This window comes from Phasianus colchicus, chromosome 32, assembly GCF_987193195.1.
Source record: "Phasianus colchicus chromosome 32, bPhaCol1.hap1.1, whole genome shotgun sequence".
In the NCBI taxonomy this organism is placed as follows: domain Eukaryota; kingdom Metazoa; phylum Chordata; class Aves; order Galliformes; family Phasianidae; genus Phasianus; species Phasianus colchicus.
This window is the reverse complement of record NC_143467.1, coordinates 1,599,907-1,624,333: the sequence shown is the minus strand read 5'-3', so window position 1 is coordinate 1,624,333 and position 24,427 is coordinate 1,599,907. Positions and strand designations below refer to the sequence as shown.

General features: G+C 62.2%; 1 protein-coding gene across 3 annotated transcripts in view; it reads right to left on the bottom strand.

Moving 5' to 3' along the window:
- MEGF8 (multiple EGF like domains 8) overlaps positions 1-24,427 on the bottom strand; it is a 56,184-nt gene that overhangs the window by 29,212 nt on the left and 2,545 nt on the right. For all 3 annotated transcript variants that reach the window (XM_090128158.1, XM_090128159.1, XM_090128160.1), the window contains exons 3-9: positions 21,883-22,046; positions 17,794-18,000; positions 14,268-14,448; positions 10,188-10,276; positions 6,058-6,268; positions 3,816-3,996; positions 894-1,042 (exon numbers count right to left, since the gene is read on the bottom strand). In XM_090128158.1, coding sequence (XP_089984284.1) covers positions 894-1,042; positions 3,816-3,996; positions 6,058-6,268; positions 10,188-10,276; positions 14,268-14,448; positions 17,794-18,000; positions 21,883-22,046 — 1,182 coding nt within the window. The remainder of the gene's footprint in view (positions 1-893; positions 1,043-3,815; positions 3,997-6,057; positions 6,269-10,187; positions 10,277-14,267; positions 14,449-17,793; positions 18,001-21,882; positions 22,047-24,427) is intronic.

The following is a 24,427-nucleotide window of genomic DNA, read 5'->3' as shown; positions in this document are numbered from 1 at the left end:
GGGGCTGGGACCCCAAAATGGAATGTGTGGGTTGGGAGCCCAAAGTGGGGGCTGGGACCCACATCTATGGGGCTGGGACCCACATCTATGGGGCTGGGACCCCAAAGTGGGGGCTGGGAACCCAGAGGTGGGGTGGGGGCACAACGTGGGGGATGGGAGCCAATCTATGGGGCTGGGAGCCCAAAGTGGGGGCTGGGACCCACATCTATGGGGCAGGATCCCACATCTATGCGGCAGGGACCCCCACCTATGGGGCAGAGTCCCACCCGACGGCTCTGTGCCCCACATCTATGGGGCAGGGACCCCCATCTATGGGGCTGGGACCCACATCTATGGGGCAGGATCCCACCCAATGGCTCTGTGCCTCCATCTATGGGGCAGGATCCCCACATCTATGGGGCAGATTCCCACCCAATGGCTCTGTGCCCCACATCTATGGGGCAGGATCCCCAGCTATGGGGCAGGACCCCCACTTATGGGGCAGGACCCCCACCTATGGGGCAGGACCCCCACTTGTGGGGCAGGGACCCCCATCTATGGGGCAGACCCCCACTTATGGGGCAGGACCCCCATCTACGAGCCTGGGACCCCCATCTATGGGGCAGGACCCCCACTTATGGGGCAGGACCCCCACTTGTGGGGCACGACCCCTGCTTATGGGGCAGGACCCCCACTTGTGGGACAGGGACCCCCATCTATGGGGCAGACCCCCACTTATGGGGCAGGACCCCCATCTACGAGCCTGGAACCCCCACTTATGGGGCAGGCCCCCCACTTATGGGGCAGGACCCCCATCTATGGGGCAGGATCCCACATCTATGAACCTGGGACCCCCATCTATGGGGCAGACCCCCACTTATGGGGCAGGACCCCCACGTGTGGGGCGGCCGTACCGAACAGCACCATGTAGCGGCCGATGCGTTCGGCGCTGTGGAAGCCGGTAGGGGGCGCCGCTCCGGAAGCGCCGTCCCGGAAGCGCAGGGAGCTCCAATGGCGCCGGGTCACGTGGTACAGATCCGTGCTGTTCGTGCGGGAGCTGAACCTGAAGGGCGGCACGGCGCACAGCACGCAGGGTCACGTGGGGACCATAGAGACACCATAGAGAGCGTAGGAGGGCCAGAGAGCGGACATAGAGCGGCCATAGGGATACGTGGGGACCATAGAGAGGATATGGAGTGGCCATAGAAGGGCCATAGAGGGGCCACAGGGATACGTGGGGACCATAGAGAGGACATAGAGAGCCATAAGGAGGACACAGACAGCATAGAGAGGCCATAGAGAGGCCATAAGAATACATGGAGACCATAGAGAGGACATAGAGTGCCCATAGAGTGCCATAGAGAGACCATAGGGATACATGGAGGCCATAGAGAGGACATAGAGAGCATGGAGAGACCATAGAGTGGCCATAGGGAGGCCATAGGGATACATGGAGACCATAGAGAGCGTAGGAGGGCCAGAGAGCGGACATAGAGCGGCCACAGGGATACGTGGGGACCATAGAGAGGACATAGAGAGACGATAGAGGGGCCTTAGGGATACGTGGAGACCATAGAGAGGCACAGAGAGGCCATAGAGACCCCATAGCGACCCACAGAGACCCCATCAGTCAGTCCCCCAGCTCCCCAAGTTTCCCCCCAGCCCCACAACTCAGCCCCAAAACCCCCCAGCCCCATAACTCAGCCCCAAACGCCCCCTCCAACCCTATAATCCAGCCCCACAACTCAGCCCCAAACGCCCCCAGCCCCACAACTCAGCCCCAAATACCCCCAGCCCCATAACTAAGCCCCAAACGCCCCCTCCAGCCCTATAATCCAGCCCCCCCAAGTTCCTCTCCAGCCCTATAATCCAGCCCCAGAACTCAGCCCCAAACGCCCCCAGCCCCCCAACTCAGCCCTAAAACCCCCCAGCCCCACAACTCAGCCCCCAAGTTCCAAACGGCCCCCAGCCCCACAACTCAGCCCCCCAAGTTCCCCCTCCAGCCCTATAATCCAGCCCCATAACTCAGCCCCCAAACGCCCCCCAGCCCCATAACTCAGTCCCCAAGTTCCCCCCCAGCCCCAAGTTCCCTCTCCAGCCCTATAATCCAGCCCCATATCTCAGACCCCAATCGCCCCCAGCCCCACAACTCAGCCCCAATCGCCCCCAGCCCCAAGTTCCTCTCCAACCCTATAATCCAGCCCCATAACTCAGCCCCCAAATCTCCTCCCAGCCCCACAACTCAGCCCCCAAACGCCCCCAGCCCCACAACTCAGCCCCCCAAGTTCCTCTCCAACCCTATAAGCCAGCCCCACAACTGAGCCCCAAACGCCCCAGCCCCACAACTCAGCCCTAAACGCTCCCAGCCCCACAACTCAGCCCCCAAGTTCCAAATGGCCCCCAGCCCCATAACTCGGCCCCCCAAGTTTCCCCTCCAACCCTATAATCCAGCCCCACAACTCAGCCCCAAACACCCTTCAGCCCCAAGTTCCTCTCCAACCCTATGATCCAGCCCCATACCTCAGACCCCCAAGTTCCCCCTCCAACCCTATGATCCAGCCCCATATCTCAGACCCCAAACACCCCCCAGACCCCCAACTCAGCCCCAAACCCCCCCAGCCCCATAACTCAGCCCGCAAATATCCCCCCAGCCCCATAACTCAGCCCCCCAAGTTCCCCCTCCAACCCTATAATCCAGCCCCACAACTCAGCCCCAATTGCCCCCAGCCCCACAACTCAGCCCCAAACACCCTTCAGCCCCAAGTTCCTCACCAACCCTATAAGCCAGCCCCATAACTCAGCCCCCAAATCTCCTCCCAGCCCCATACCTCAGACCCCCAAGTTTCTCTCCAGCCCTATAATCCAGCCCCACAACTCAGCCCCAAACACCCCAGCCCCACAACTCAGCCCCCAAATGTCCCCAGCCCCACAACTCAGCCCCCCAAGTTCCTCTCCAACCCTATAATCCAGCCCCAGAACTCAGCCCCAAAATCCCCCAGCCCCACAACTCAGCCCCCCAAGTTCCCCCTCCAACCCTATAATCCAGCCCCATACCTCAGACCCCAAACACCCCCAGCCCCACAACTCAGCCCTAAACGCTCCCAGCCCCACAACTCAGCCCCCCAAGTTCCAAATGGTCCCCAGCCCCCCAACTCAGCCCCAAACGCCCCCAGCCCCACAACTCAGCCCCCCAAGTTCCTCTCCAACCCTATAAGCCAGCCCCATAACTCAGCCCCAAACGCCCCCCAGCCCCACAACTCAGTCCCAAACGCCCCCCAGCCCCACAACTCAGCCCCAAACGCCCCCCAGCCCCACAACTCAGCCCTAAAACCCCCCAGCCCCCCAACTCAGCCCTAAACGCTCCCAGCCCCACAACTCAGCCCCCAAGTTCCAAATGGCCCCCAGCCCCACAACTCAGCCCCCCAAGTTCCCCCTCCAACCCTATAATCCAGCCCCATAACTCAGCCCCCAAACGCCCCACAGCCCCATAACTCAGACCCTAAATATCCCCCAGCCCCATAACTCAGCCCCAAACGCCCCCTCCAGCCCTATAATCCAGCCCCCCAAGTTCCTCTCCAGCCCTATAATCCAGCCCCACAACTCAGCCCTAAACGCTCCCAGCCCCACAACTCAGCCCCCCAAGTTCCAAATGGCCCCCAGCCCCCCAACTCAGCCCCAAACGCCCCCAGCCCCACAACTCAGCCCCCCAAGTTCCTCTCCAACCCTATAATCCAGCCCCACAACTCAGCCCCAAACCCCCCCAGGCCCCCAACTCAGCCCCCAAACCCCCCCAGCCCCACAACTCAGCCCCCCACCCCCCCCCCCCCGTGACCCACCTCGCGGAGGAGGGCCTGACCCCCCCATGCAGGACGAGGCTGCGGCCCCACGGATCCCAAATGCAGGAGTGCCCCGCAGCCGCCGGCGCCCGGCCGCCCCACGGCTCCACGCGCTCCCAAAACGCCGACCCCAAATGGAAGCGGAACAGCAGCGCCGAAACCGCGTCCGCATCGCTGCGCCCTGCGGGGTCACGGGGTCACGGGGTCATGGGGTCAGTGGGGGCAATGGGGTCAGCGGGGTCATGGGGTCAGTGGGGTCACAGGGGTTATGGGGTCAGTCGGGGCAATGGGGTTAATGGGGTTATGGGGTCAGTGGGGTCATTGGGGGCAATGGGGTCATTGGGGTCAGTGGGGTCATTAGGGTTAATGGGGTCACAGGGGTTATGGGGACAGTGGGGTCAATGGGGTCAGTGGGGGCAATGGGGTCAGTGGGGTCATTGGGGGCAATGGGGGCAATGGGGTTATGGGGTCAGTGGGGGCAATGGCGTTAATGGGGGCAATGGGGTCAGTGGGGTCATGGGGTCAGTGGGGGCAATGGAGTCATTGGGGGCAATGGGGTCAGTGGGGGCAATGGGGTCAGTGGGGTCACAGGGGTCAGTGGGGGCAATGGGGTCAGTGGGGGCAATGGGGTCAGTGGGGTCATGGGGTCAGTGGGGGCAATGGGGTCAGCGGGGTCATGGGGTCAGTGGGGTCACAGGGGTTATGGGGTCAGTCGGGGCAATGGGGTTAATGGGGTTATGGGGTCAGTGGGGTCATTGGGGCAATGGGGTCATTGGGGTCAGTGGGGGCATTAGGGTTAATGGGGTCACAGGGGTTATGGGGACAGTGGGGGCAATGGGGTCAGTGGGGTCATTAGGGTTAATGGGGTCAATGGCATTATGGGGTCAGTGGGGTCACAGAGGTTAATGGGGGCATTGGGGCCAGTGGGGTTAATGGGGTAATGGGGTCATTGGAGTCAATGGGGATGTTGGGGTTAATGGGGTCATTGGGGTCAATGGGGTCAGTGGGGTCATGGGCTCAGTGGGGTTATGGGGTCACAGGGTCAGTGGGGTCATTGGGGTTAATGGGGTCATTGGAGACAATGGGGTCACAGGATTAATGGGGTCACGGGGGTCAGTGGGGTCACAGGGGTTAATGGGGTTAATGGGGTCAGTGGGGTCAATGGGGTCATTAACCCATAAGCCCCCCCGTATTCCACCTCCCAGCCCTCAATTACCCCCCTCGCCCCCCCCCAAATACCCCCCTCCCCCACCCCCCACCCCCCAATCCCCCTAAGCGCCCCCCCAGCCCCCCCACCCAAATACCCCCCTCCCCCCCCAGCCCTCAATTCGCCCCCTCCCCCACCCCCCATCCCCCAATTACCCCTCTCCCCCCCACCCAAATACCTTCCTACCCCCCCACTCCCCAAATACCCCCCTCCCCCCCCTTCCCCACCCCCCCAATGCCCCTAAACGCCCCCCATCCCCCCCCCAAATACCCCCCCATCCCCCAATTAACCCCCTCCCCCCCACCCAAATACCCCCCTACTCCCCCCACCCCCCAAATACCCCCCCCACCCCTCAATTCCCCCCCTGCCCCAGCCCCCCAGCGCCCCCCACTCAAATACCCCCCTCCCCCATCCCCCCCATCCCCCAATTACCCCCCTCCCCCACCCAAATACCCCCCTCCCCCCCCAGCCCTCAATTTCCCTCCTCCCCCACCCCCACCCCCGAATTCCCCCCTCCCCCACCCCCCCAATCCCCCTAACCCCCCCCCAGCCCCCCCCAAATATCCCCCTACCCCCCCACCCCCCAATTACCCCCCAATATCCCCCCCCACCCCTCAATTCCCCCCCTCCCCCACCTCCCCAGCCCCCCCCACTCAAATACCCCCCTCCCCCACCCCCCATCCCCCAATTACCCCCCAATATCCCCCCAACTCTCAATTCCCCCCCTCCCCCCCACCCAAATACCCCCTTATCCCCCCCCACCCCCCAAATACCCCCCTCCCCCACCCATCCAATCCCCCTAAACGCCCCCCCAGCCCCCCCACCCAAATACCCCCCTCCCCCACCCCCCAACCCCAATTACCCCCCAATATCCCCCCCCACCCCTCAATTCCCCCCCTCCCCCACCCCCCATCCCCCAATTCCCCCCCGCCCCCCCACCCAAATACCCCCCTACCCCCCCATTTCCCCCTCCCCCACCGCCCCAATCCCCCTAAACCCCCCCCATCCCCCCCCCCAAAAAAAATCCCCCCCCACCTCCGCTGACGTAGAGCCACTCTCCGACCACGGCGGCTCCGTGAGCGGCGCGGGGGGGTCCGAGGGGGGGCCGGCGTGGCTGCAGTTCCGTCCATCCCCGCTGGGGGCGGTAGAGCCACACGTCCCTCGCCAGCGCCCCCCCCCGCAGCTCCCCCCCGAAAACCACCATGGCGTCGCGCCAGCGGCACGCCGTGTGCGAGTGGCGGGCGGCCTGCGGGGGGGGGGGCAAAGGGCAAAGGTCAAGGGGGTCAGGGGTCATGGGTAGGGGGGGGTCGAGGGGGCAGGGGTGGGGGGTGGGGGATCTGGGGTTCAGGGGTCAGGGATGGGGGGTGGGGGATCCGGGCTTCAGGGGTCAGGGGGGGGTCAGGGGTCAGGGGTGGAGGGGTCGAGGGTCAGGGATGGGGGGGTGGGGGATCCGGGGTCAGGGGTCAGGGGTCAGGGGTGGGGGATCAAGGGTCAGGGATGGGGGTCAAGGGGGGATCAAGGGTCACGGATGGGGGATCCAGGGTCAGGGGTCAGGGATGGGGTTCAGGGGGGGTCAGGGGTCAGGGGTGGGGGTTGGGGGGGGTCAAGGGACAGGGATGGGGGTCAGGGGGTAACGGGGAGGGTCAGAAGGGGGGTGGGGGGTCAAGGGTCAGGGGTCAGGGATGGGGTCAGGGGTGGGGGGTCGAGGGGCAGGGATGGGGGGTGGGGGATCCGGGGTCAGGGGTCGGGGGTTGGGGGGGGGGGTCAGGGATGGAGGGCAGGGGGTAACGGGGTCAGGGGTCAGGGGTGGGGGTCAGGGGGGGTCAGGGGTCAGGGGTGGGGGTCAGGGGGGGTCAGGGGTGGGGGGAGTCGAGGGTCGGAACGGGGGTGGGGGATCCAGGGTCAGGGGTCAGGGGTGGGGGAAGTCGAGGGTCAGGGATGGGGGTTGGGGGGTCAAGGGTCAGGGATGGGGGTCAGGGTTGGGGGGGTCAGGGGTCAGGGATGGGGGTCAGGGGTCAGGGGTAGGGGTCGAGGGGGCAGGGATGGGGGTGGGGGGTCAAGGGTCAGGGGTCAGGGATGGGGGTCAGGGGTGTGGGGGTCAAGGGTCAGGGACGGGGGGTGGGGGATCTGGGGTCAGGGGTCAGGGATGGGGGTCAGGGGTGTGGGGGTCAAGGGTCAGGGATGGGGGGTGGGGGATCTGGGGTCAGGGGTCAGGGATGGGGGTCAGGGGTGTGGGGGTCAAGGGTCAGGGATGGGGGGTGGGGGATCTGGGGTCAGGGGTCAGGGATGGGGGTCAGGGGTGTGGGGGTCAAGGGTCAGGGATGGGGGGTGGGGGATCCGGGGTTCAGGAGTCAGGGATGGGGGTTGGGGGGGGGGGTCAGGGATGGAGGGCAGGGGGTAATGGGGTCAGGGGTGGGGGGGTCAAGGGTCAGGGGGGGGTCAGGGGTCAGGGGTGGAGGGGTCGAGGGTCAGGGATGGGGGGTGGGGGATCCGGGGTCGGGGATGGGCGTCGGGGGGTCAAGGGTCAGGGGTGGGGGGGGTCGAGGGGGCAGGGATGGGAGGTGGGGGATCTGGGGTCAGGGGTCAGGGGTGGGGGTCAGAGGTGGGGGGTTCAAGGGTCAGGGATGGGGGTCAGGGGGTAACGGGGGGGGGTCGATGGTCAGGGATGGGGGATGGGGGGTCAAGGGTCAGGGGTCAGGGATGGGGTCAGGGGGGGTCAGGGGTAGGGGGGGTCGAGGGGGCAGGGATGGGGGGTGGGGGATCCAGGGTTCAGGGGTCAGGGATGGGGGTCAGCGGTGGGGGGTCAAGGGTCAGGGATGGGGGCTGGGGGATCCGGGGTCAGGGGTCAGGGATGGGGGAGGAGTCGAGGGTCAGGGATGGGGGGTGGGGGGTCAAGGGTCAGGGATGGGGGTCAAGGGGGGATCAAGGGTCACAGATGGGGGATCCAGGGTCAGGGGTCAGGGATGCGGGTCAGGGGGGATCCAGGGTCAGGGATGGGGGTTAGAGAGGGGTCAAGGGTCAGGGATGGGGGTTGGGGGTAACGGGGGGGGTTGACAGTCAGGGATGGGGGGTGGGGGATCTGAGGTCAGGGGTCAGGGGTGAGGGTCAAGGGTCAGGGATGGGGGGGTGGGGGATCCGGGGTCAGGGGTAGGGGTCAGAGGGTAACGGGGGGGGTCGACGGTCAGGGATGGGGGGTGGGGGGTCAAGGGTCAGGGGTGGGGGGTCGAGGAGGCAGGTATGGGGGGTGGGGGATCCGGGGTCAGGGGTCTGGGATGGGGGTCAGGGGGAGGTCACGGGTCAGGTGTGGGGGGGTCAAGGGTCAGGGATGGGGGTCAGGGGGTAACGGGGGGGGTCAGAGGGGGGTGGGGGGTCAAGGGTCAGGGGTCAGGGATGGGGTCAGGGGTGGGGGGTCGAGGGGCAGGGATGGGGGGTGGGGGATCCGGGGTCAGGGGTCAGGGGTGGGGGTTGGGGGGGGGGTCAGGGATGGAGGGCAGGGGGTAACGGGGTCAGGGGTCAGGGGGGTCGAGGGGGCAGGGATGGGGGGTGGGGGATCTGGGGTCAGGGATGGGGGTTGGGGGGGGGTCAAGGGTCAGGGATGGGGGTCAGGGGGTAACGGGGGGGGACGGAGGGGGGGTGGGGGGTCAAGGGTCAGGGGTCAGGGATGGGGGTCAGGGTTGGGGGGGGTCGAGGGGGCAGGGATGGGGGGTGGGGGATCTGGGGTTCAGGGGTCAGGGATGGGGGTCAGGGGTGGGGGGTCAAGGGTCAGGGATGGGGGTCAGCGGTGGGGGGGTCAAGGGTCAGGGATGGGGGTGGGGGATCCGGGGTTCAGGGGTCAGGGATGGGGGTCGGGGGGGGGATTAGGGGTGGGGGGGTGGGGGATCCGGGGTCAGGGGTCAGGGGTGGGGGGAGTCGAGGGTCAGGGATGGGGGTCAGGGGGGGGTCGGGGGGTCAGGGGTCAGTGGTGGGGGTCAGGGGGGGATCAAGGGTCAGGGGTGGGGGTCAGGGGGGGGTCGGGGGGTCAGGGGTCAGTGGTGGGGGTCAGGGGGGGATCAAGGGTCAGGGGTGGGGGTCAGGGGTGGGGGGGTCAAGGGTCAGGGATGGGGGTCAAGGGGGTAGGGGGTAATGGGGGGGTCAGGGGTGGGGGATCCAGGGTCAGGGGTCAGGGGTGGGGGTCGAGGGGGGGGTCAAGGGTCAGGGATGGGGGTCAGGCGGGGTCAAAGGTCAGGGATGGGGGTCAGGGGTGGGGGGTCAAGGGTCAGGGATGGGGGGGTGGGGGATCCGGGGTTCAGGGGTCAGGGATGGGGGTCAAGGGGGGGTCAGGGGTCAGGGATCCAGGGTCAGGGGGCAGGGATGGGGGTCAGGGGTGGGGGGGGTCGAGGGTCAGGGATGGGGGATCCGGGGTCAGGGTTGGGGGTCGGGGGGGGGTCAAGGGTCAGGGATGGGGGTCAGGGGTCAGGGATGGGGAGTTAGAGGTCAGGGACAGGGGTCTGAGACCAAGGATGGGGGTTGGAGGTCAGAGCTGGAGTCAGAGGTCAAAGGTCAGGGAGTCACGGGGGTCAAGGGTCAGGGATGGGGGGAGGGGGGCCCAGGGTTAGGGCTGGGGGTCAAAGGTCAGATGTGAGGTCAGAGGTCAGGGCTGGGGGTCAGAAGTCAGGGCTGAGGGTCAGAGGTCAGGGCTGGGGATCAGAGGTCAAATGTGAGGTCAGAGGTCAGGGCGGGGGTCAGAGGTCAGGGCTGGGGGTCAGAGGTCTGAGGTGAGGTCAGAGGTCAGGGCTGAGGGTCATAGGACATTGCTGAGGGTCAGAGGTCCGGGCTGGGGTCAGAGGTTAGACGTGAGGTCAGAGGTCAGGGCTGGGTTTCAGAGGTCAGAGGTGAGGGTCAGAGGTCAGGGCTGAGGGTCAGAGGACATTGCTGAGGGTCAGAGGTCAGGGCTGGGGTCAGAGGCCAGGGCTGGTTGTCAGAGGTCAGGGCTGGGGGTCAGAGGACATTGCTGAGGGTCAGAGGTCAGGGCTGGGGGTCAGAGGTCAGGGCTGAGGGTCAGAGGTCAGGGCTGGGGGTCAGAGGTTAGATGTGAGTTCCGAGGTCAGGGCAGGGGTCAGATGACATTGCTGGGGGTCAGAGGTCAGGGCTGGGGTCAGAGGTCAGAGGTCAGGGCGGGCGCTGACCGGCGCGGGGCGCTGCAGGATGCGGCTCCAGGAATTGGTGCTGAAGTTGAACATCACCAGATCCCCCAATGGGGCGCCCAGGGCCTGCCCTAAAAACGGACCCACAGACCCCACTGATCCCATAGGGTGACCCACACACCCCATACAGACACACACACCCCATAGAAACACATGGCGCCCCATAGAGACCCACAGACCCCATAGGAACACACACAGCCCCATAGATCCCATAGAGACCCACAGACCCCATAGATCCCAGAGAGCGACCCACAGATCCCATAAATCCCATAGCAACACACAGCAACCCACAGACCCCATAGAGACCCACAGACCCCATAGATCCCACAGACTGACCCACACACCCCATACAGACACACACACCCCATAGAAACACATGGCGCCCCATAGAGACCCACAGACCCCACAGATCCCATAGACTGACCCACAGACTCCATAGAGACCCACAGACCCCACAGATCCCATAGACTGACCCACACACCCCATAGAGACCCACAGACCCCATAGATCCCAGAGAGCGACCCACAGATCCCATAAATCCCATAGGAACACGCAGCGCCCCATACAGACCCCATAGAGACCCCATAGAGACCCACAGATCCCATAGGAACACACGGTGCCCCATACAGACCCACACACCCCATAGAGACCCACAGACCCCATAAATCCCATAGGAACACACAGCACCCCATAGAGACCCACAGACCCCATAGAAACACACAGCGCCCCATAGACCCCATAGAGTGACACACAGACCCCATAGAGACCCACAGACCCCATAGGAACACACACAGCCCCATAGATCCCATAGAGACCCACAGACCCCATAGATCCCATAGGGTGACCCACACACCCCATAGAGACCCACAGACCCCATAGATCCCATAGGAACACGCAGCACCCCATAGAGAACCATAGATCCTATAGATCCCATAGAGACCCACACACCCCATAGAGACCCACACACCCCATAGATCCCAGAGAGTGACCCACAGATCCCATAAATCCCATAGGAACACACAGCCCCATAGAGACCCACAGACCCCACTGATCCCATAGGGTGACCCACACACCCCATACAGACACACACACCCCATAGGAACACGCGGCACCCCATAGGAACACACAGACCCCATAGATCCCATAGGGTGACCCACACACCCCATAAATCCCATAGGAACACACAGCAACCCATAGAGAACCATAGATCCTATAGATCCCATAGAGACCCACACACCCCATAGAAACACATGGCGCCCCATAGAGAGCCACAGACCCCATAGAGACCCACAGACCCCATAGATCCCAGACACTGACCCACAGACCCATAAATCCCATAGAAACACGCAGCACCCCATAGAGACCCACAGACCCCATAGGAACACACAGCGCCCCATAGACCCCATAGAGTGACACACAGACCCCATAGATCCCAGAGAGCGACCCACAGATCCCATAGAGACCCACACACCCCATAGGAACACGCGGTGCCCCATAGAGACCCACAGACCCCACAGATCCCATAGAATGACCCACAGACTCCATAGAGACCCAGAGACCCCATAGATCCCATAGGGTGACCCACACACCCCATAGAGACCCACAGACCCCATAGATCCCAGAGAGCGACCCACAGATCCCATAAATCCCATAGGAACACGCAGCGCCCCATACAGACCCCATAGAGACCCCATAGAGACCCACAGATCCCATAGGAACACACGGTGCCCCATACAGACCCACACACCCCATAGAGACCCACAGACCCCATAAATCCCATAGGAACACACAGCACCCCATAGAGACCCACAGACCCCATAGAAACACACAGCGCCCCATAGACCCCATAGAGTGACACACAGACCCCATAGAGACCCACAGACCCCATAGATCCCATAGGGTGACCCACACACCCCATAGAGACCCACAGACCCCATAGATCCCAGAGAGCGACCCACAGATCCCATAAATCCCATAGGAACACGCAGCGCCCCATACAGACCCCATAGAGACCCCATAGAGACCCACAGATCCCATAGGAACACACGGTGCCCCATACAGACCCACACACCCCATAGAGACCCACAGACCCCATAAATCCCATAGGAACACACAGCACCCCATAGAGACCCACAGACCCCATAGAAACACACAGCGCCCCATAGACCCCATAGAGTGACACACAGACCCCATAGAGACCCACAGACCCCATAGGAACACACACAGCCCCATAGATCCCATAGAGACCCACAGACCCCATAGATCCCATAGGGTGACCCACACACCCCATAGAGACCCACAGACCCCATAGATCCCATAGGGTGACCCACACACCCCATAAATCCCATAGGAACACACAGCACCCCATAGAGACCCACAGATCCCATAGGAACACATGGCACCCCATAGAGACCCACAGATCCCGTAGATCCCATAGGGTGACCCACAGATCCCATAAATCCCATAGCAACACATGGCGCCCCATAGAGACCCACAGACCCCATAGATCCCATAGGGTGACCCACACACCCCATAGAGACCCACAGACCCCATAGATCCCAGAGAGTGACCCACAGACCCCATAAATCCCATAGGAACACGCAGCACCCCATAGAGACCCAGAGACCCCATAGGAACACACAGCGCCCCATAGACCCCATAGAGACCCACAGACCCCATAGATCCCATAGGGTGACCCACACACCCCATAGAGACCCACAGACCCCATAGATCCCATAGGAACACGCAGCACCCCATAGAGAACCATAGATCCTATAGATCCCATAGAGACCCACACACCCCATAGGAACACACGGCGCCCCATAGAGACCCACAGGTCCCATAGGAACACACAGACCCCATAGATCCCAGAGAGTGACCCACAGACCCCATAGATCCCATAGGGTGACCCACACACCCCATAGAGACCCACAGGCCCCATAGGAACACACAGCACCCCACAGACCCCATAGAGTGACCCACAGATCCCATAAATCCCATAGGAACACACAGCACCCCATAGAGACCCACAGATCCCATAGGAACACATGGCACCCCATACAGACCCACACACCCCATAGATCCCATAGACTGACCCACAGACCCCATAGAGACCCATAGACCCCATAGGAACACACAGCACCCCATAGACCCCATAGAGACCCACAGACCCCATAGGAACACGCGGTGCCCCATAGATGCCATAGAGTGACCCACAGATCCCGTAAATCCCATAGGAACACACAGCAACCCATAGAGACCCCATAGCCACCCCATAGCCCCCCAGCCCTATAACCACCCCATAACCACCCCATAACCGCCCCATAACCACCCAGCCCCATAAGGACCCCATACCCACCCCATAAGGACCCCATAGCGACCCCATGCCCACCCCATAACCGCACTCACCCCCGAAGACGTAGAACCCCCCCATGTGGGGCAGGACGACCCCATAACCACCCCATAACCCCATAATGACCCCATAAGGACCCCATACCGACCCCAGAACCCACCCAGCCCCATACCGACCCCATAAGGACCCCATAGCAACCCCATAACCCCACTCACCCCTGAAGACATAGAATCCCCCGGTGTGGGGCAGAACGACCCCATAACCACCCCATAACCGCCCCATAACCCCATAAGGACCCCATAAGGACCCCATAAGGACCCCATAGTGACCCCATACCGACCCCATAGCCACCCCATAGTGGCACTCACCCCCGAAGATGTAGAACCCCCCAGTGTGGGGCAGGACGACCCCATAACCACCCCATACCCACCCCATAACTGCTCCATAACCACCCCATAACTCCCCCAGCCCCATAGCCACCCCATAACCCCATAGTGACCCCATAAGGACCCCATAGCGGCCCCATAACCGCACTCACCCCCGAAGACGTAGAAGCCCCCGGTGTGGGGCAGGATGACCCCATAACCACCCCATAACCGCCCCATAACCCCATAACCACCCCATAACCACCCCATAACCCCATAACGACCCCATAAGGACCCCATACCGACCCCATAGCGACCCCATAGCGGCCCCATAACCGCACTCACCCCCGAAGACGTAGAAGCCCCCGGTGTGGGGCAGGACGACCCCGGCTGCTCCCACCCTGACCCCAAAAACGTCGTCGCCGTCACTTATGGGGTGCCAACGGCCGCCGCCCCCAAAACCCCAAACGTCCACCTGGCAGCTGCGCCCCACAAATCCGGGGGGGCACTCGCAGCGCCCCGTACCCTAAAAGGGGGGGCGGTTATGGGGTGGGGGCACCCGCAGCCCCACGCATCCCAGGTCCGACCACATAAACGTCCCAGACCCCAAATCTGTAGGTGGAAACCCCACAGATCCCATAGATCCCAGCTCTGACCCTATAAACACCCCAGACCCCAAGTCTGTAGGTGGAAACCCCACAGATCCCATAGATCTCCAGGTCCGACCCCATAAACGCCCCAGACCCCAAGTCCATAGGCGGAAACCCCACAGATCCCAGATCTGACCCCATAAATGCCCCAGACCCCAACTCTGTAGGGTGGACACCCCATAGATCCCATCGGTCCCAGCTCTGACCCTATAAACATCCCAGACCCCAAGTCTGTAGGTGGAAACCCCATAGATCCCAGGTCTGACCCTATAAACATCCCAGACCCCAAGTCTGTAGGTGGAAACCCCATAGATCCCAGGTCTGACCCTATAAACATCCCAGACCCCAAGTCTGTAGGTGGAAACCCCACAGATCTCAGGTCTGACCCTATAAATGCCCCACACCCACATCTTATAAGGTGGAAACCGCATAGATCCCAATTCTGACCCCATAAATGCCCCAGACCCCAACCCTGTAGGGTGGACACCCCATAGATCCCATAGATCCAACCCCACAAACGCCCCAGACCCACATTCTATAGGGTGGAAACCCCACAAATCCCACGGATCCCAGATCTGACCCTATAAATGCCCCAGCCCCCACCCCATAGCCTCCCCCCCCCGACCCCATAAATTCCCTTTCCTATGGCTCTGGGGTCCCCAAATCCCCCATCTGTGGGTCTGGGACCCCAATATTGGGGTCTGGGGTCCCCATCACTCCGTTCTATGGGGCTGGGAGCCTCACATCCCCTCTCAAACCCCAAAATCCCCCCCCAGACCCCCACATCCCCCCCAAATCCCCCATATCCCCCCCCCCAGACCCCCATCTCCCCCATAACCCCCCCCCAAACAGCCATATCCCATAAATGCCCCCATATCCCCCTTTGGACCCCGAGATCCCCCCCCAAATCCCCCATAACCCCCCCCCAAGACCCCCACATCCCCCCCCCAGAACCCCACATCCCCCATAACCCCCCCCAACACCCACATCCTCATGTACGCCCCCAAACCCCCCCCTCAAACCCCCATATAACCCCCCAGACCCTAAAGACCCCCCCCCACCCCCATAACCCCCCCCTCAGACCCCCACATCCCCCAAAAAACCCATAACCCCCCCCCAGACCCCATAACCCCCCCCAGACCCCCATATCTACCCCCAGATCTCCCCCCACATCCCCCCCCAGACCCCCATGTCCCCCCCAGACCCCCACATCCCCCCTCAAATCCCCCCATCCCCCCATGTCCCCCCCCCTCAGAGACCCCATATCCCACCCCCAGAACCCCGTATCCCCCATAACCCCCCCCAAACAGCCACATCCCATATATACCCCCAAACCCCCCCCTCAAATCCCCGTATACCCCCCCAGACCCTAATAACCCCCCCATGCCCCCATAACCCCCCCCAGACCCTAATAACCCCCCCAGGCCCCCATAACCCCCCCCAGACCCTAATAACCCCCCCCAGACTCCCAGATCCCCCCAAAATCCCCCATAACCCCCCCCAGACCCCCATATTTACCCCCATATCCCCCCCAACCCCCCCCACCCTCCCACACACCCCACTATCTCCCCCCACAACCCCCCCCCAGACCCCCAGACCCCCCCAACCCCTCCCAGACCCCCACATCCCCCCCCAGGACCCCCACGTCCCCCCCAAAACCCCCACATCCCCCCCTCAGACCCCCATATTCCCCCCCAATATCCCACCCCAGACCCCCACATCCCCCCCCAGACCCCCATATCTACCCCCATATCCGCCCCGGATGCCCCACACCCCCCCCAAACCCCCATCCCCCCGTCAGACCCCCCCAAGACCCCCACATGCCCCCCACACCCCTCACATCCGCCCCCCAGACCCCCAGATCCACCCCAAAGCCCAGTATCTCCCCTCACCCCCGCTATATCCCCCCCCCACCCCCATATCTCACCCCAGACCCCCAAAGCCCCCCTCAGACCCCCCCCCAAACCCCCATGTCCCCCTACAGACCCCCACATCCCCCCCAGACCCCCATATCTTCCCCCATATCCCCCCCTGACGCCCCCCACCCTCCCTCACACCCCACTGTCTCCCCCCACATCCCCCCCCAAACCCCACACCCCCTTCTCAGAGCCCCCCAGACCCCCACATCCCCCCCAAAACCCCCATATCTCCCCCCACACCCCCTATCCCCCCCCCCAGACTCCCATATCCCCCCCCCAAGACTCCCACATCCCCCCCCCAGACCCCCACTCATCCCCCCGCCGACCCCCATATTTACCCCCATATCCCCCCCGAAGCCCCCACACCCTCCCTCAGACCCCACTATCTCCTCACACACCCCCTGTATCCCCCCCCAAACCCTCACACCCCCCCCCAATCTCCCCCAGACCCCCACATCCCCCCGTCAGACCCCCATATCTACCCCCATATCCCCCCCCAACCCCCCCACCCTCCCTCACACCCCACTATCTCCCCCCACACCCCCCCCAAACCCCCCCCCAGACCCCCACATCCCCCCCGACTCCCCACACATCCCCCCCCACTCCCCCTATATCCCCCCCCCACCCCCCATATCTCACCCCAGACCCCCACATCCCCCCCCAGACCCCCATATCTACCCCCATATCCCCCCCCAACCCCCCCACCCTCCCTCACACCCCACATCTCCCTCCACATCACCCCCCAGACCCCCACACCCCCTCCTCAGACCCCCCCCAGACCCCCATATCCCCCCCAGACCCCCATATGTACCCCCATATCCCCCCCAACCCCCCCCACCCTCCCTCACACCCCACTATCTCCCCCCACACCCCCCCAAAACCCCCACATCCCCCCAATCTCCCCCAGACCCCCACATCCCCCACATCCCCCCCCAGACCCCCATATCTTCCCCCATATCCCCCCCTGACCCCCCCACCCTCCCTCACACCCCACATCTCCCCCCACAACCCCCCAAACCCCCACACCCCCTCCTCAGACCCCCCCAGACCCCCACATCCCCCCCGACTCCCCACACATCCCCCCCCACTCCCCCTATATCCCCCCCCCACCCCCCATATCTCACCCCAGACCCCCACATCCCCCCCCAGACCCCCATATCTACCCCCATATCCCCCCCCCACCCCCACCCCCTCCCTCACACCCCACATCTCCCCCCGCACCCCCCCCCAAACCCCCAGACCCCCCCCCCTGACCCCCCCCAGACCCCCATATCCCCCCCTCTCCCCCCCCCCCCCCCTTACCTGGTTGCAGACCCCCGGATGCGGACAGCCATCGGGGCAGTGGGCTCTGCCGCAATCCGGCCCCCCCCAGCCGGGCTGGCAGTGGCACAAACCCTGGGGGTCGCAGCGCCCGCGCCCCCTGCAGCCCCCCGGGCAGCGGCTGGACCGGAAGTGACCCGAAAATCCCCCCAGGTTGTAATTGGCGTCACTGAACAGCTGCACCAGCATCTGGGGAGGGGGGGGACACAGGGGGACCGTAGGGACCATAGGGACCCATAGGGACCCATAGGAACCTATACGGACCCATAGGGACCCATACGGACCCATAGGGACCCATAGGGACCCATAGTGGCCATAGGGACCCATAGGGACCATAGGGACCCATAGTGGCCATAGGGACCCATAGGGACCCATAGTGGCCATAGGGACCCATAGGGACCCATAGGGACCATAGGGACCGTAGGGACCCATAGGGACCCATAGGGACCATAGGGGCCATAGGGACCCATATGAACCCATAGGGACCCATACAGACCCATAGGGACCCACAGGGACCACAGGGACCCGTAGTGGCCATAGGGACCCATAGGGACCCATAGGGACCCACAGGGACCCACAGGGACCTGTAGGGACCACAGCGACCCATAAAGACCCATAGGGACCCCATAGGCACCACAGGAACCATAGAGACCCCATAGGAACCCTTAGGGACCCAAAAAGACCCATAGGCACCATAGGGACCCATATGGACCCATACGGACCCATAGGGACCATAGGGACCCATACGGACCCATAGGGACCCATAGGGACCCATACGGACCCATAGGAACACATAGGGACCCATAGTGGCCATAGGGACCATAGGGATCCATAGTGGCCATAGGGACCCATAGCGACCTATATGGACACATAGGGACCCATAGGGACCATAGGGACCCATAGGGACCCATAGGGACCCATAGAGACTCATATGAACCCATAGGGACCCATAGGGACCCATAAAGACCCATAAAGACCCATAGAGACCCCATAGAGACCCCATAGGCACCGATACGGATCATGGAGACCCCATAGGAACCCTTAGAGATCCATAAGGACCCATAGGCACCATAGGAATCATAGAGATCCCATAGGAACCCACAGGGACCCATAAGGACCCATAAGCACCGTAGGGACCATACAGATCCCATAGGAACCTTTAGGGACCCATAGGGACCATAGAGATCCCATAGGAACCCATAGGGACCCCTAAGGACCATAGGGACACATAGCGCCCCATAGAGACCATAGGGACCCCTAGGAACCCATAAAAACCCATAGAGACCCATAGGCACCATAGGGACCATAGAGACCCCATAGAAACCCATAAAAACCCATAGAGACCCATAGGCACCATAGGGACCATAGAGACCCCATAGGCACCATAGGGACCATAGAGACCCCATAGGCAGCATAGGGACCATAGAGACCCCATAGGGACCTTTAGGGACCAATACGGACCACAGTGACATATAGCGCCCCATATGAACTATAGGGACCCCTAGAAACCCATAGAGACCCATAGGGACTATAACAACCCATAAAGACCCACAGAGAACCCATACGCATCCCTAGGGACCATAGAAACCCCATAGAAACCCTTAGGGACCCAGAAGGACCCATAGGCACCACAGGGACCATAGAGACCCCATAGGAACCCATAGGGACCCATAAGGACCCATAGACACTGTAGGGACCATACAGATCCCATAGGAACTCTTAGGGACCCAGAAAGACACATAGGCACGATAGGGATCATAGAGACCCCATAGAAACTCTTAGGGACCCATAAGGACCATAGGGACACACAGCGCCCCATAGAGACCATAGGGACCCCTAGGAACCCATAGAAGCCCATAGAGACCCATAGGGACCCATAGGCACCATAGGGACCCATAGAGACCCCATAGGCAGCATAGGGACCATAGAGACCCCATAGAAACCCATAAAAACCCATAGAGACCCATAGGCACCATAGGGACCATAGAGACCCCATAGGAACCCATAGGGACCCATAAGGACCCATAGGCATCATAGGGATCATAGAGATCCCATAGGGACCCATTGGGATCATAGGGACCCATAGGGACCATAAAGATCATAGGGACCTCGTAGGGACTCATGGGGACCCATAGAGAACCCATCGCACCCCATAAGCACCCATAGGGACCCATAGGGACCAGAGAAAGTATAGGAACCATAGAGCCCCATAGGGACCCACAAGGGTCCATAGACCTATAGAGACCCATAGGAACCCATAAGAACCATAGGGACCCATAGGGACCCATAGAGACCCATAGAACCATAAAGATCATAGGGACCTCATAGAGAACCATGGGGACCCATGGGGACCATAGGGACCCATAGGGACCCATAGAGACCCCATAAGGACTCTTAGGGACCCATTGGGACCCATTGGGATCATAGCGACCCATAGGGACCCTAAGGATCATAAGGACCTCATAGGGACCCATGGGGACCCATAGGGACCCATAGGAACTATAGGAAGTCATAGGGACCCATAGAGACCCATAGAGACCCATAGAGACCCATAGGGACCCCATAGAGATCTATAGGGACCCACAAGGACCCATAGGGACCCAGACACCCATAAAACCCCATAGGAACCCACGTTGCCCCCATAAAACCCCATAGAAACCCACAGAGCTCCACCCCTTCCCCCGTCCTTTCTCCCTTAGCCCCGCCCCTTTTGCCATAGCCCCGCCCCCTTGCATGCCCACCCCCCTTCCATTGGCCCATCCTCCCTTAGCCCCGCCCCTTCCCTTAGCCCCGCCCTTTCTGTAACCCCGCCCCTTTACATGCTCGCTCCGCTTCCATTGGCCCTTCCCCCTAGCCCCGCCCCCTTCAGGTAGCCCCACCCCTAAACCCGCCCCATCCATTAGCCCCACCCCCTTTCCCTTAGCCCCGCCCCTTCACATACTCCCTCCCCTCCCATTGGCCCATTCTCCCTTAGCCCCGCCCCTTTCCCTTAGCCCCACACAGTAACCCCGCCCCTTCACATGCTCATTCCCATCCCATTGGCCCTTTCACCCATAGCCCCGCCCCCTTCTCATGCCCACTCCCCTTCCATTGGCCCATTCTCCCTTAGCCCCGCCCCCCTCCTGTAGCCCCTCCTCCTCATTTAGCTCCGCCCCTCATTTAGCTCTGCCGCTTCACATGCCCACTCCTCTCCCATTGGCTCTTTCTCCCTTGGCCCCGCCCCTTCCCTTAGCCCCGCCCCCTCCTGTAACCCCACCCCTTCACGTGCTCACTCCCATTCCATTGGCCCTTTCATCCATAGCCACGCCCCCTTCCGATAGGCCCATCCCCTCCTGTAGATCCGCCCCTCCCCTAGCCCCGCCCACTTTCCCATAAGCACGCCCCTCCACCTGTCCCCACCCCTTTCATTGGCCCTTCCCCCTTAGCCCCGCCCCCTCCTGTAACCCCGCCCCTTCGCATGCCCCCCACGCCTTCCATTGGCCCTTTCTCCCTTAGTCCCACCCCTTTCCCATAGCCCCGCCCCTTCCCATGCCCACTCCCCTTCCATTGGCCCTTTCTCCCTTAGCCCCGCCCCTTTCCCGTAGCCCCGCCCCTTTCCCACATCCCCGCCCCTTCGCATGCCCCCAACGCCTTCCATTGGCCCTTTCTCCCTTAGCCCCACCCCTTTCCCATAGCCCCGCCCCTTCTCATCCCCACTCCCCTTTCATTGGCCGTTTCTCCCTTAGCCCCGCCCCCTTTCCCGTAGCCCCGCCCCTTTCCCATATCCCCGCCCCTTTGCATGCCCCCTACCTTTTCCATTGGCCCTTTCTCCCTTAGTCCCACCCCTTTCCCATATCCCCGCCCCTTCTCATGTCCACTCCCCTTCCATTGGCCCTTTCTCCCTTAGTCCCACCCCTTTCCCTTAGCCCCGCCCCTTCGCATGCCCACTTCCATTGGCCCTTTCCCCCTTAGCCCCGCCCCCTTTCCCGTAGCCCCGCCCCTTCTCATCACCACTTCCCGTTCCATTGGCCCTTTCTCCCTTAGCCCCACCCCCTCCCGTAGCCCCGCCCCCTTTCCCGTAGCCCCGCCCACCTGCCCCGAGGCGGCCTCCAGCAGCGGTGGGGGCGGGGCGTTGCCACTGAGCGCAGCCAATAGGCGCCCGCGGGGGGCGGGGCCATCGAAGACAAACAGGAAGTCGAAGCCGCACTCCGTCTCCACTTCCGTCAGCGTCAGCAGCACGCGCTGCCCGGGGGTGGCTGGGGTCAAAGGTCAGGGGTCACCAGGTCTGGATGGGTCACCCCACTGACACCCCCACCCCATATCTGACCCCAGATGCACCCCCATATCCCCCTCTTAGCCCCCATATCCCCAATATCCCCCCATGACCCCCCCCCAGACCCCCATATCCCCCCCCATAACCCATTATCCCCCATAACCCCCCCACATCCCAATACCCCCCCTCCATAACCCCCCCCAGACCCCCCATATCCCCCCCATATCCCCCCCATATCCCCAATATCCCCCCATAACCCCCACAGACCCCCCATATCCCCAATATCCCCCCCACAACCCCCCCCAGATCCCCCATATCCCCCCTTCCCCCCCCCAGACCCCCATATCCCCCCCATATCCCCAATATCCCCCCCCTTAAGGCCCCAGACCCCCATGTTCCCCCCATATCCCCAATATCCCCTCATAATCCCCCCAGGCCCCCATATCCCCCCCCTCACCCCCCAGACTCCCATGTCCCCCCAATATCCCCCATAACCCACCCCATAACCCCCCCAGACCCCCATATCCCCCCCATATCCCCCCATAACCCATTATCTCCCATAACCCCCCCACACCCCAATATCCCCCCTCCATAACCCCCCCCAGACCCCCCATATCCCCCCCATATCCCCAATATCCCCCCCATAACCCTTCCAGACCCCCATATCCCCCTCAGACCCCCATATCCCCAATATCTCCCCTATAACCCCCCCATAACCCCCCCAGACCTCCATACCCCCCCCACATCCCCAATATCCCCCCCCTTACCCCCCAGACCCCATATCCCCCCCATATCCCCAATATCCTCCCCCCATATCCCCAACATCCCCCCCATAACCCCCCCATATCCCCATTATCCCCCCATAACTCCCCCAGACACCCCATATCCCCCCCATATCCCCAATATCCTCCCATAACCCCCCCCAGACCCCCAATATCCCTATGGTCCCTATGGGTCTCTATGGGGCCCTATGGGTCCCTATGGGTCTCTATGGGTCCCTATGGGGTCTCTATGGGTCTCTATGGGTCTCTATGGGTCCCTATGGGTCCCTATGGGTCTCTATGGGTCTCTATGGGTCCCTATGGGTCTCTATGGGTCCCTATGGGTCCCTATGGGGTCTCTATGGGGTCTCTATGGGTCTCTATGGGTCTCTGTGGGTCCCTATGGGGTCTCTATTGGTCTCTATGGGTCCCTATGGGTCCCTATGGGACTCTATGGGTCTCTATGGGGCCCTATGGGTCCCTATGGGTCCCTATGGGTCTCTATTGGGCTCTATGGGGTCCCTATGGGTCCCTAATGGTCCCTATGGGTCCCTATATGTCCCTATGGGTCTCTACGGGTCTCGATGGGATCCCTATGGGTCCCAATGGGTCCCTATGGTCCCTATGGGTCCCTACGGGGTCCCTATGGGGTTTCCATGGGGTCTCTCTATGAGATCTCTACGGGTCTCTATGGGTCTCTATGGGTCCCTATGGGGCTCTATGGGTCCCTATGGGTCCCTACGTGTCCCTATGGTCCCTAATGGTCCTTATGGTCCCTATGGGTCCCTATGGGATCTCTATGGGTCCCAATGTCTCCCTATTGGTCCCTATAGTCCCTATGTGTCCCTATGGTCCCTATGGGTCCTTATGGATCCCTATGTGTCCCTATGGGTCCTTATGGATCCCTATGTGTCTCTATGGGTCCCTATGGTCCCTAATGGTCCCTATGGGGTCTCTATGGGATCCCTATGGGTCCCTAATGGCCCCTATGTGTCTCTATGGCTCCCTATGGCCCCTAATGGTCCCTATGGGTCCCTATGGGGTCCCTATGTGTCCCTATAGGTCCCTATGGGTCCCTATGGTCTCTATGCGGTCCCTACGTGTCCCTATGGTCTCTATGGGTCCCTATGGGTCTCTTTGTCTCCCTATGGTCCCTATGTGTCTCTATGGGGCCTCTAGGAGTCCCTATGTGTCTCTATGGGTCCCAATGTCTCCCTATGGGTCCCTATGGGTCCTTATGGGTCTCTATGGGTCCCTATGGGTCTCTTTGTCTCCCTATGGTCCCTATGTGTCTCTATGGGGCCTCTAGGAGTCCCTATGTGTCTCTATGGGTCCCAATGTCTCCCTATGGGTCCCTATGGGTCCTTATGGGTCTCTATGGGTCCCTATGGGTCTCTTTGTCTCCCTATGGTCCCTATGTGTCTCTATTGGGCCTCTATGGGTCCCTATGGGTCTCTATGGGTCCCTATGGGGTCTCTATGGGTCCCAATGTCTCCCTATGGATCCCTATGGGTCCCTATGGTCCCTATGTGTCTCTATGGGTCTCTATGGCTCCCTATGTGTCCCTATGGGTCTCTATGGGTCCCTATGGGTCTCTATGGGT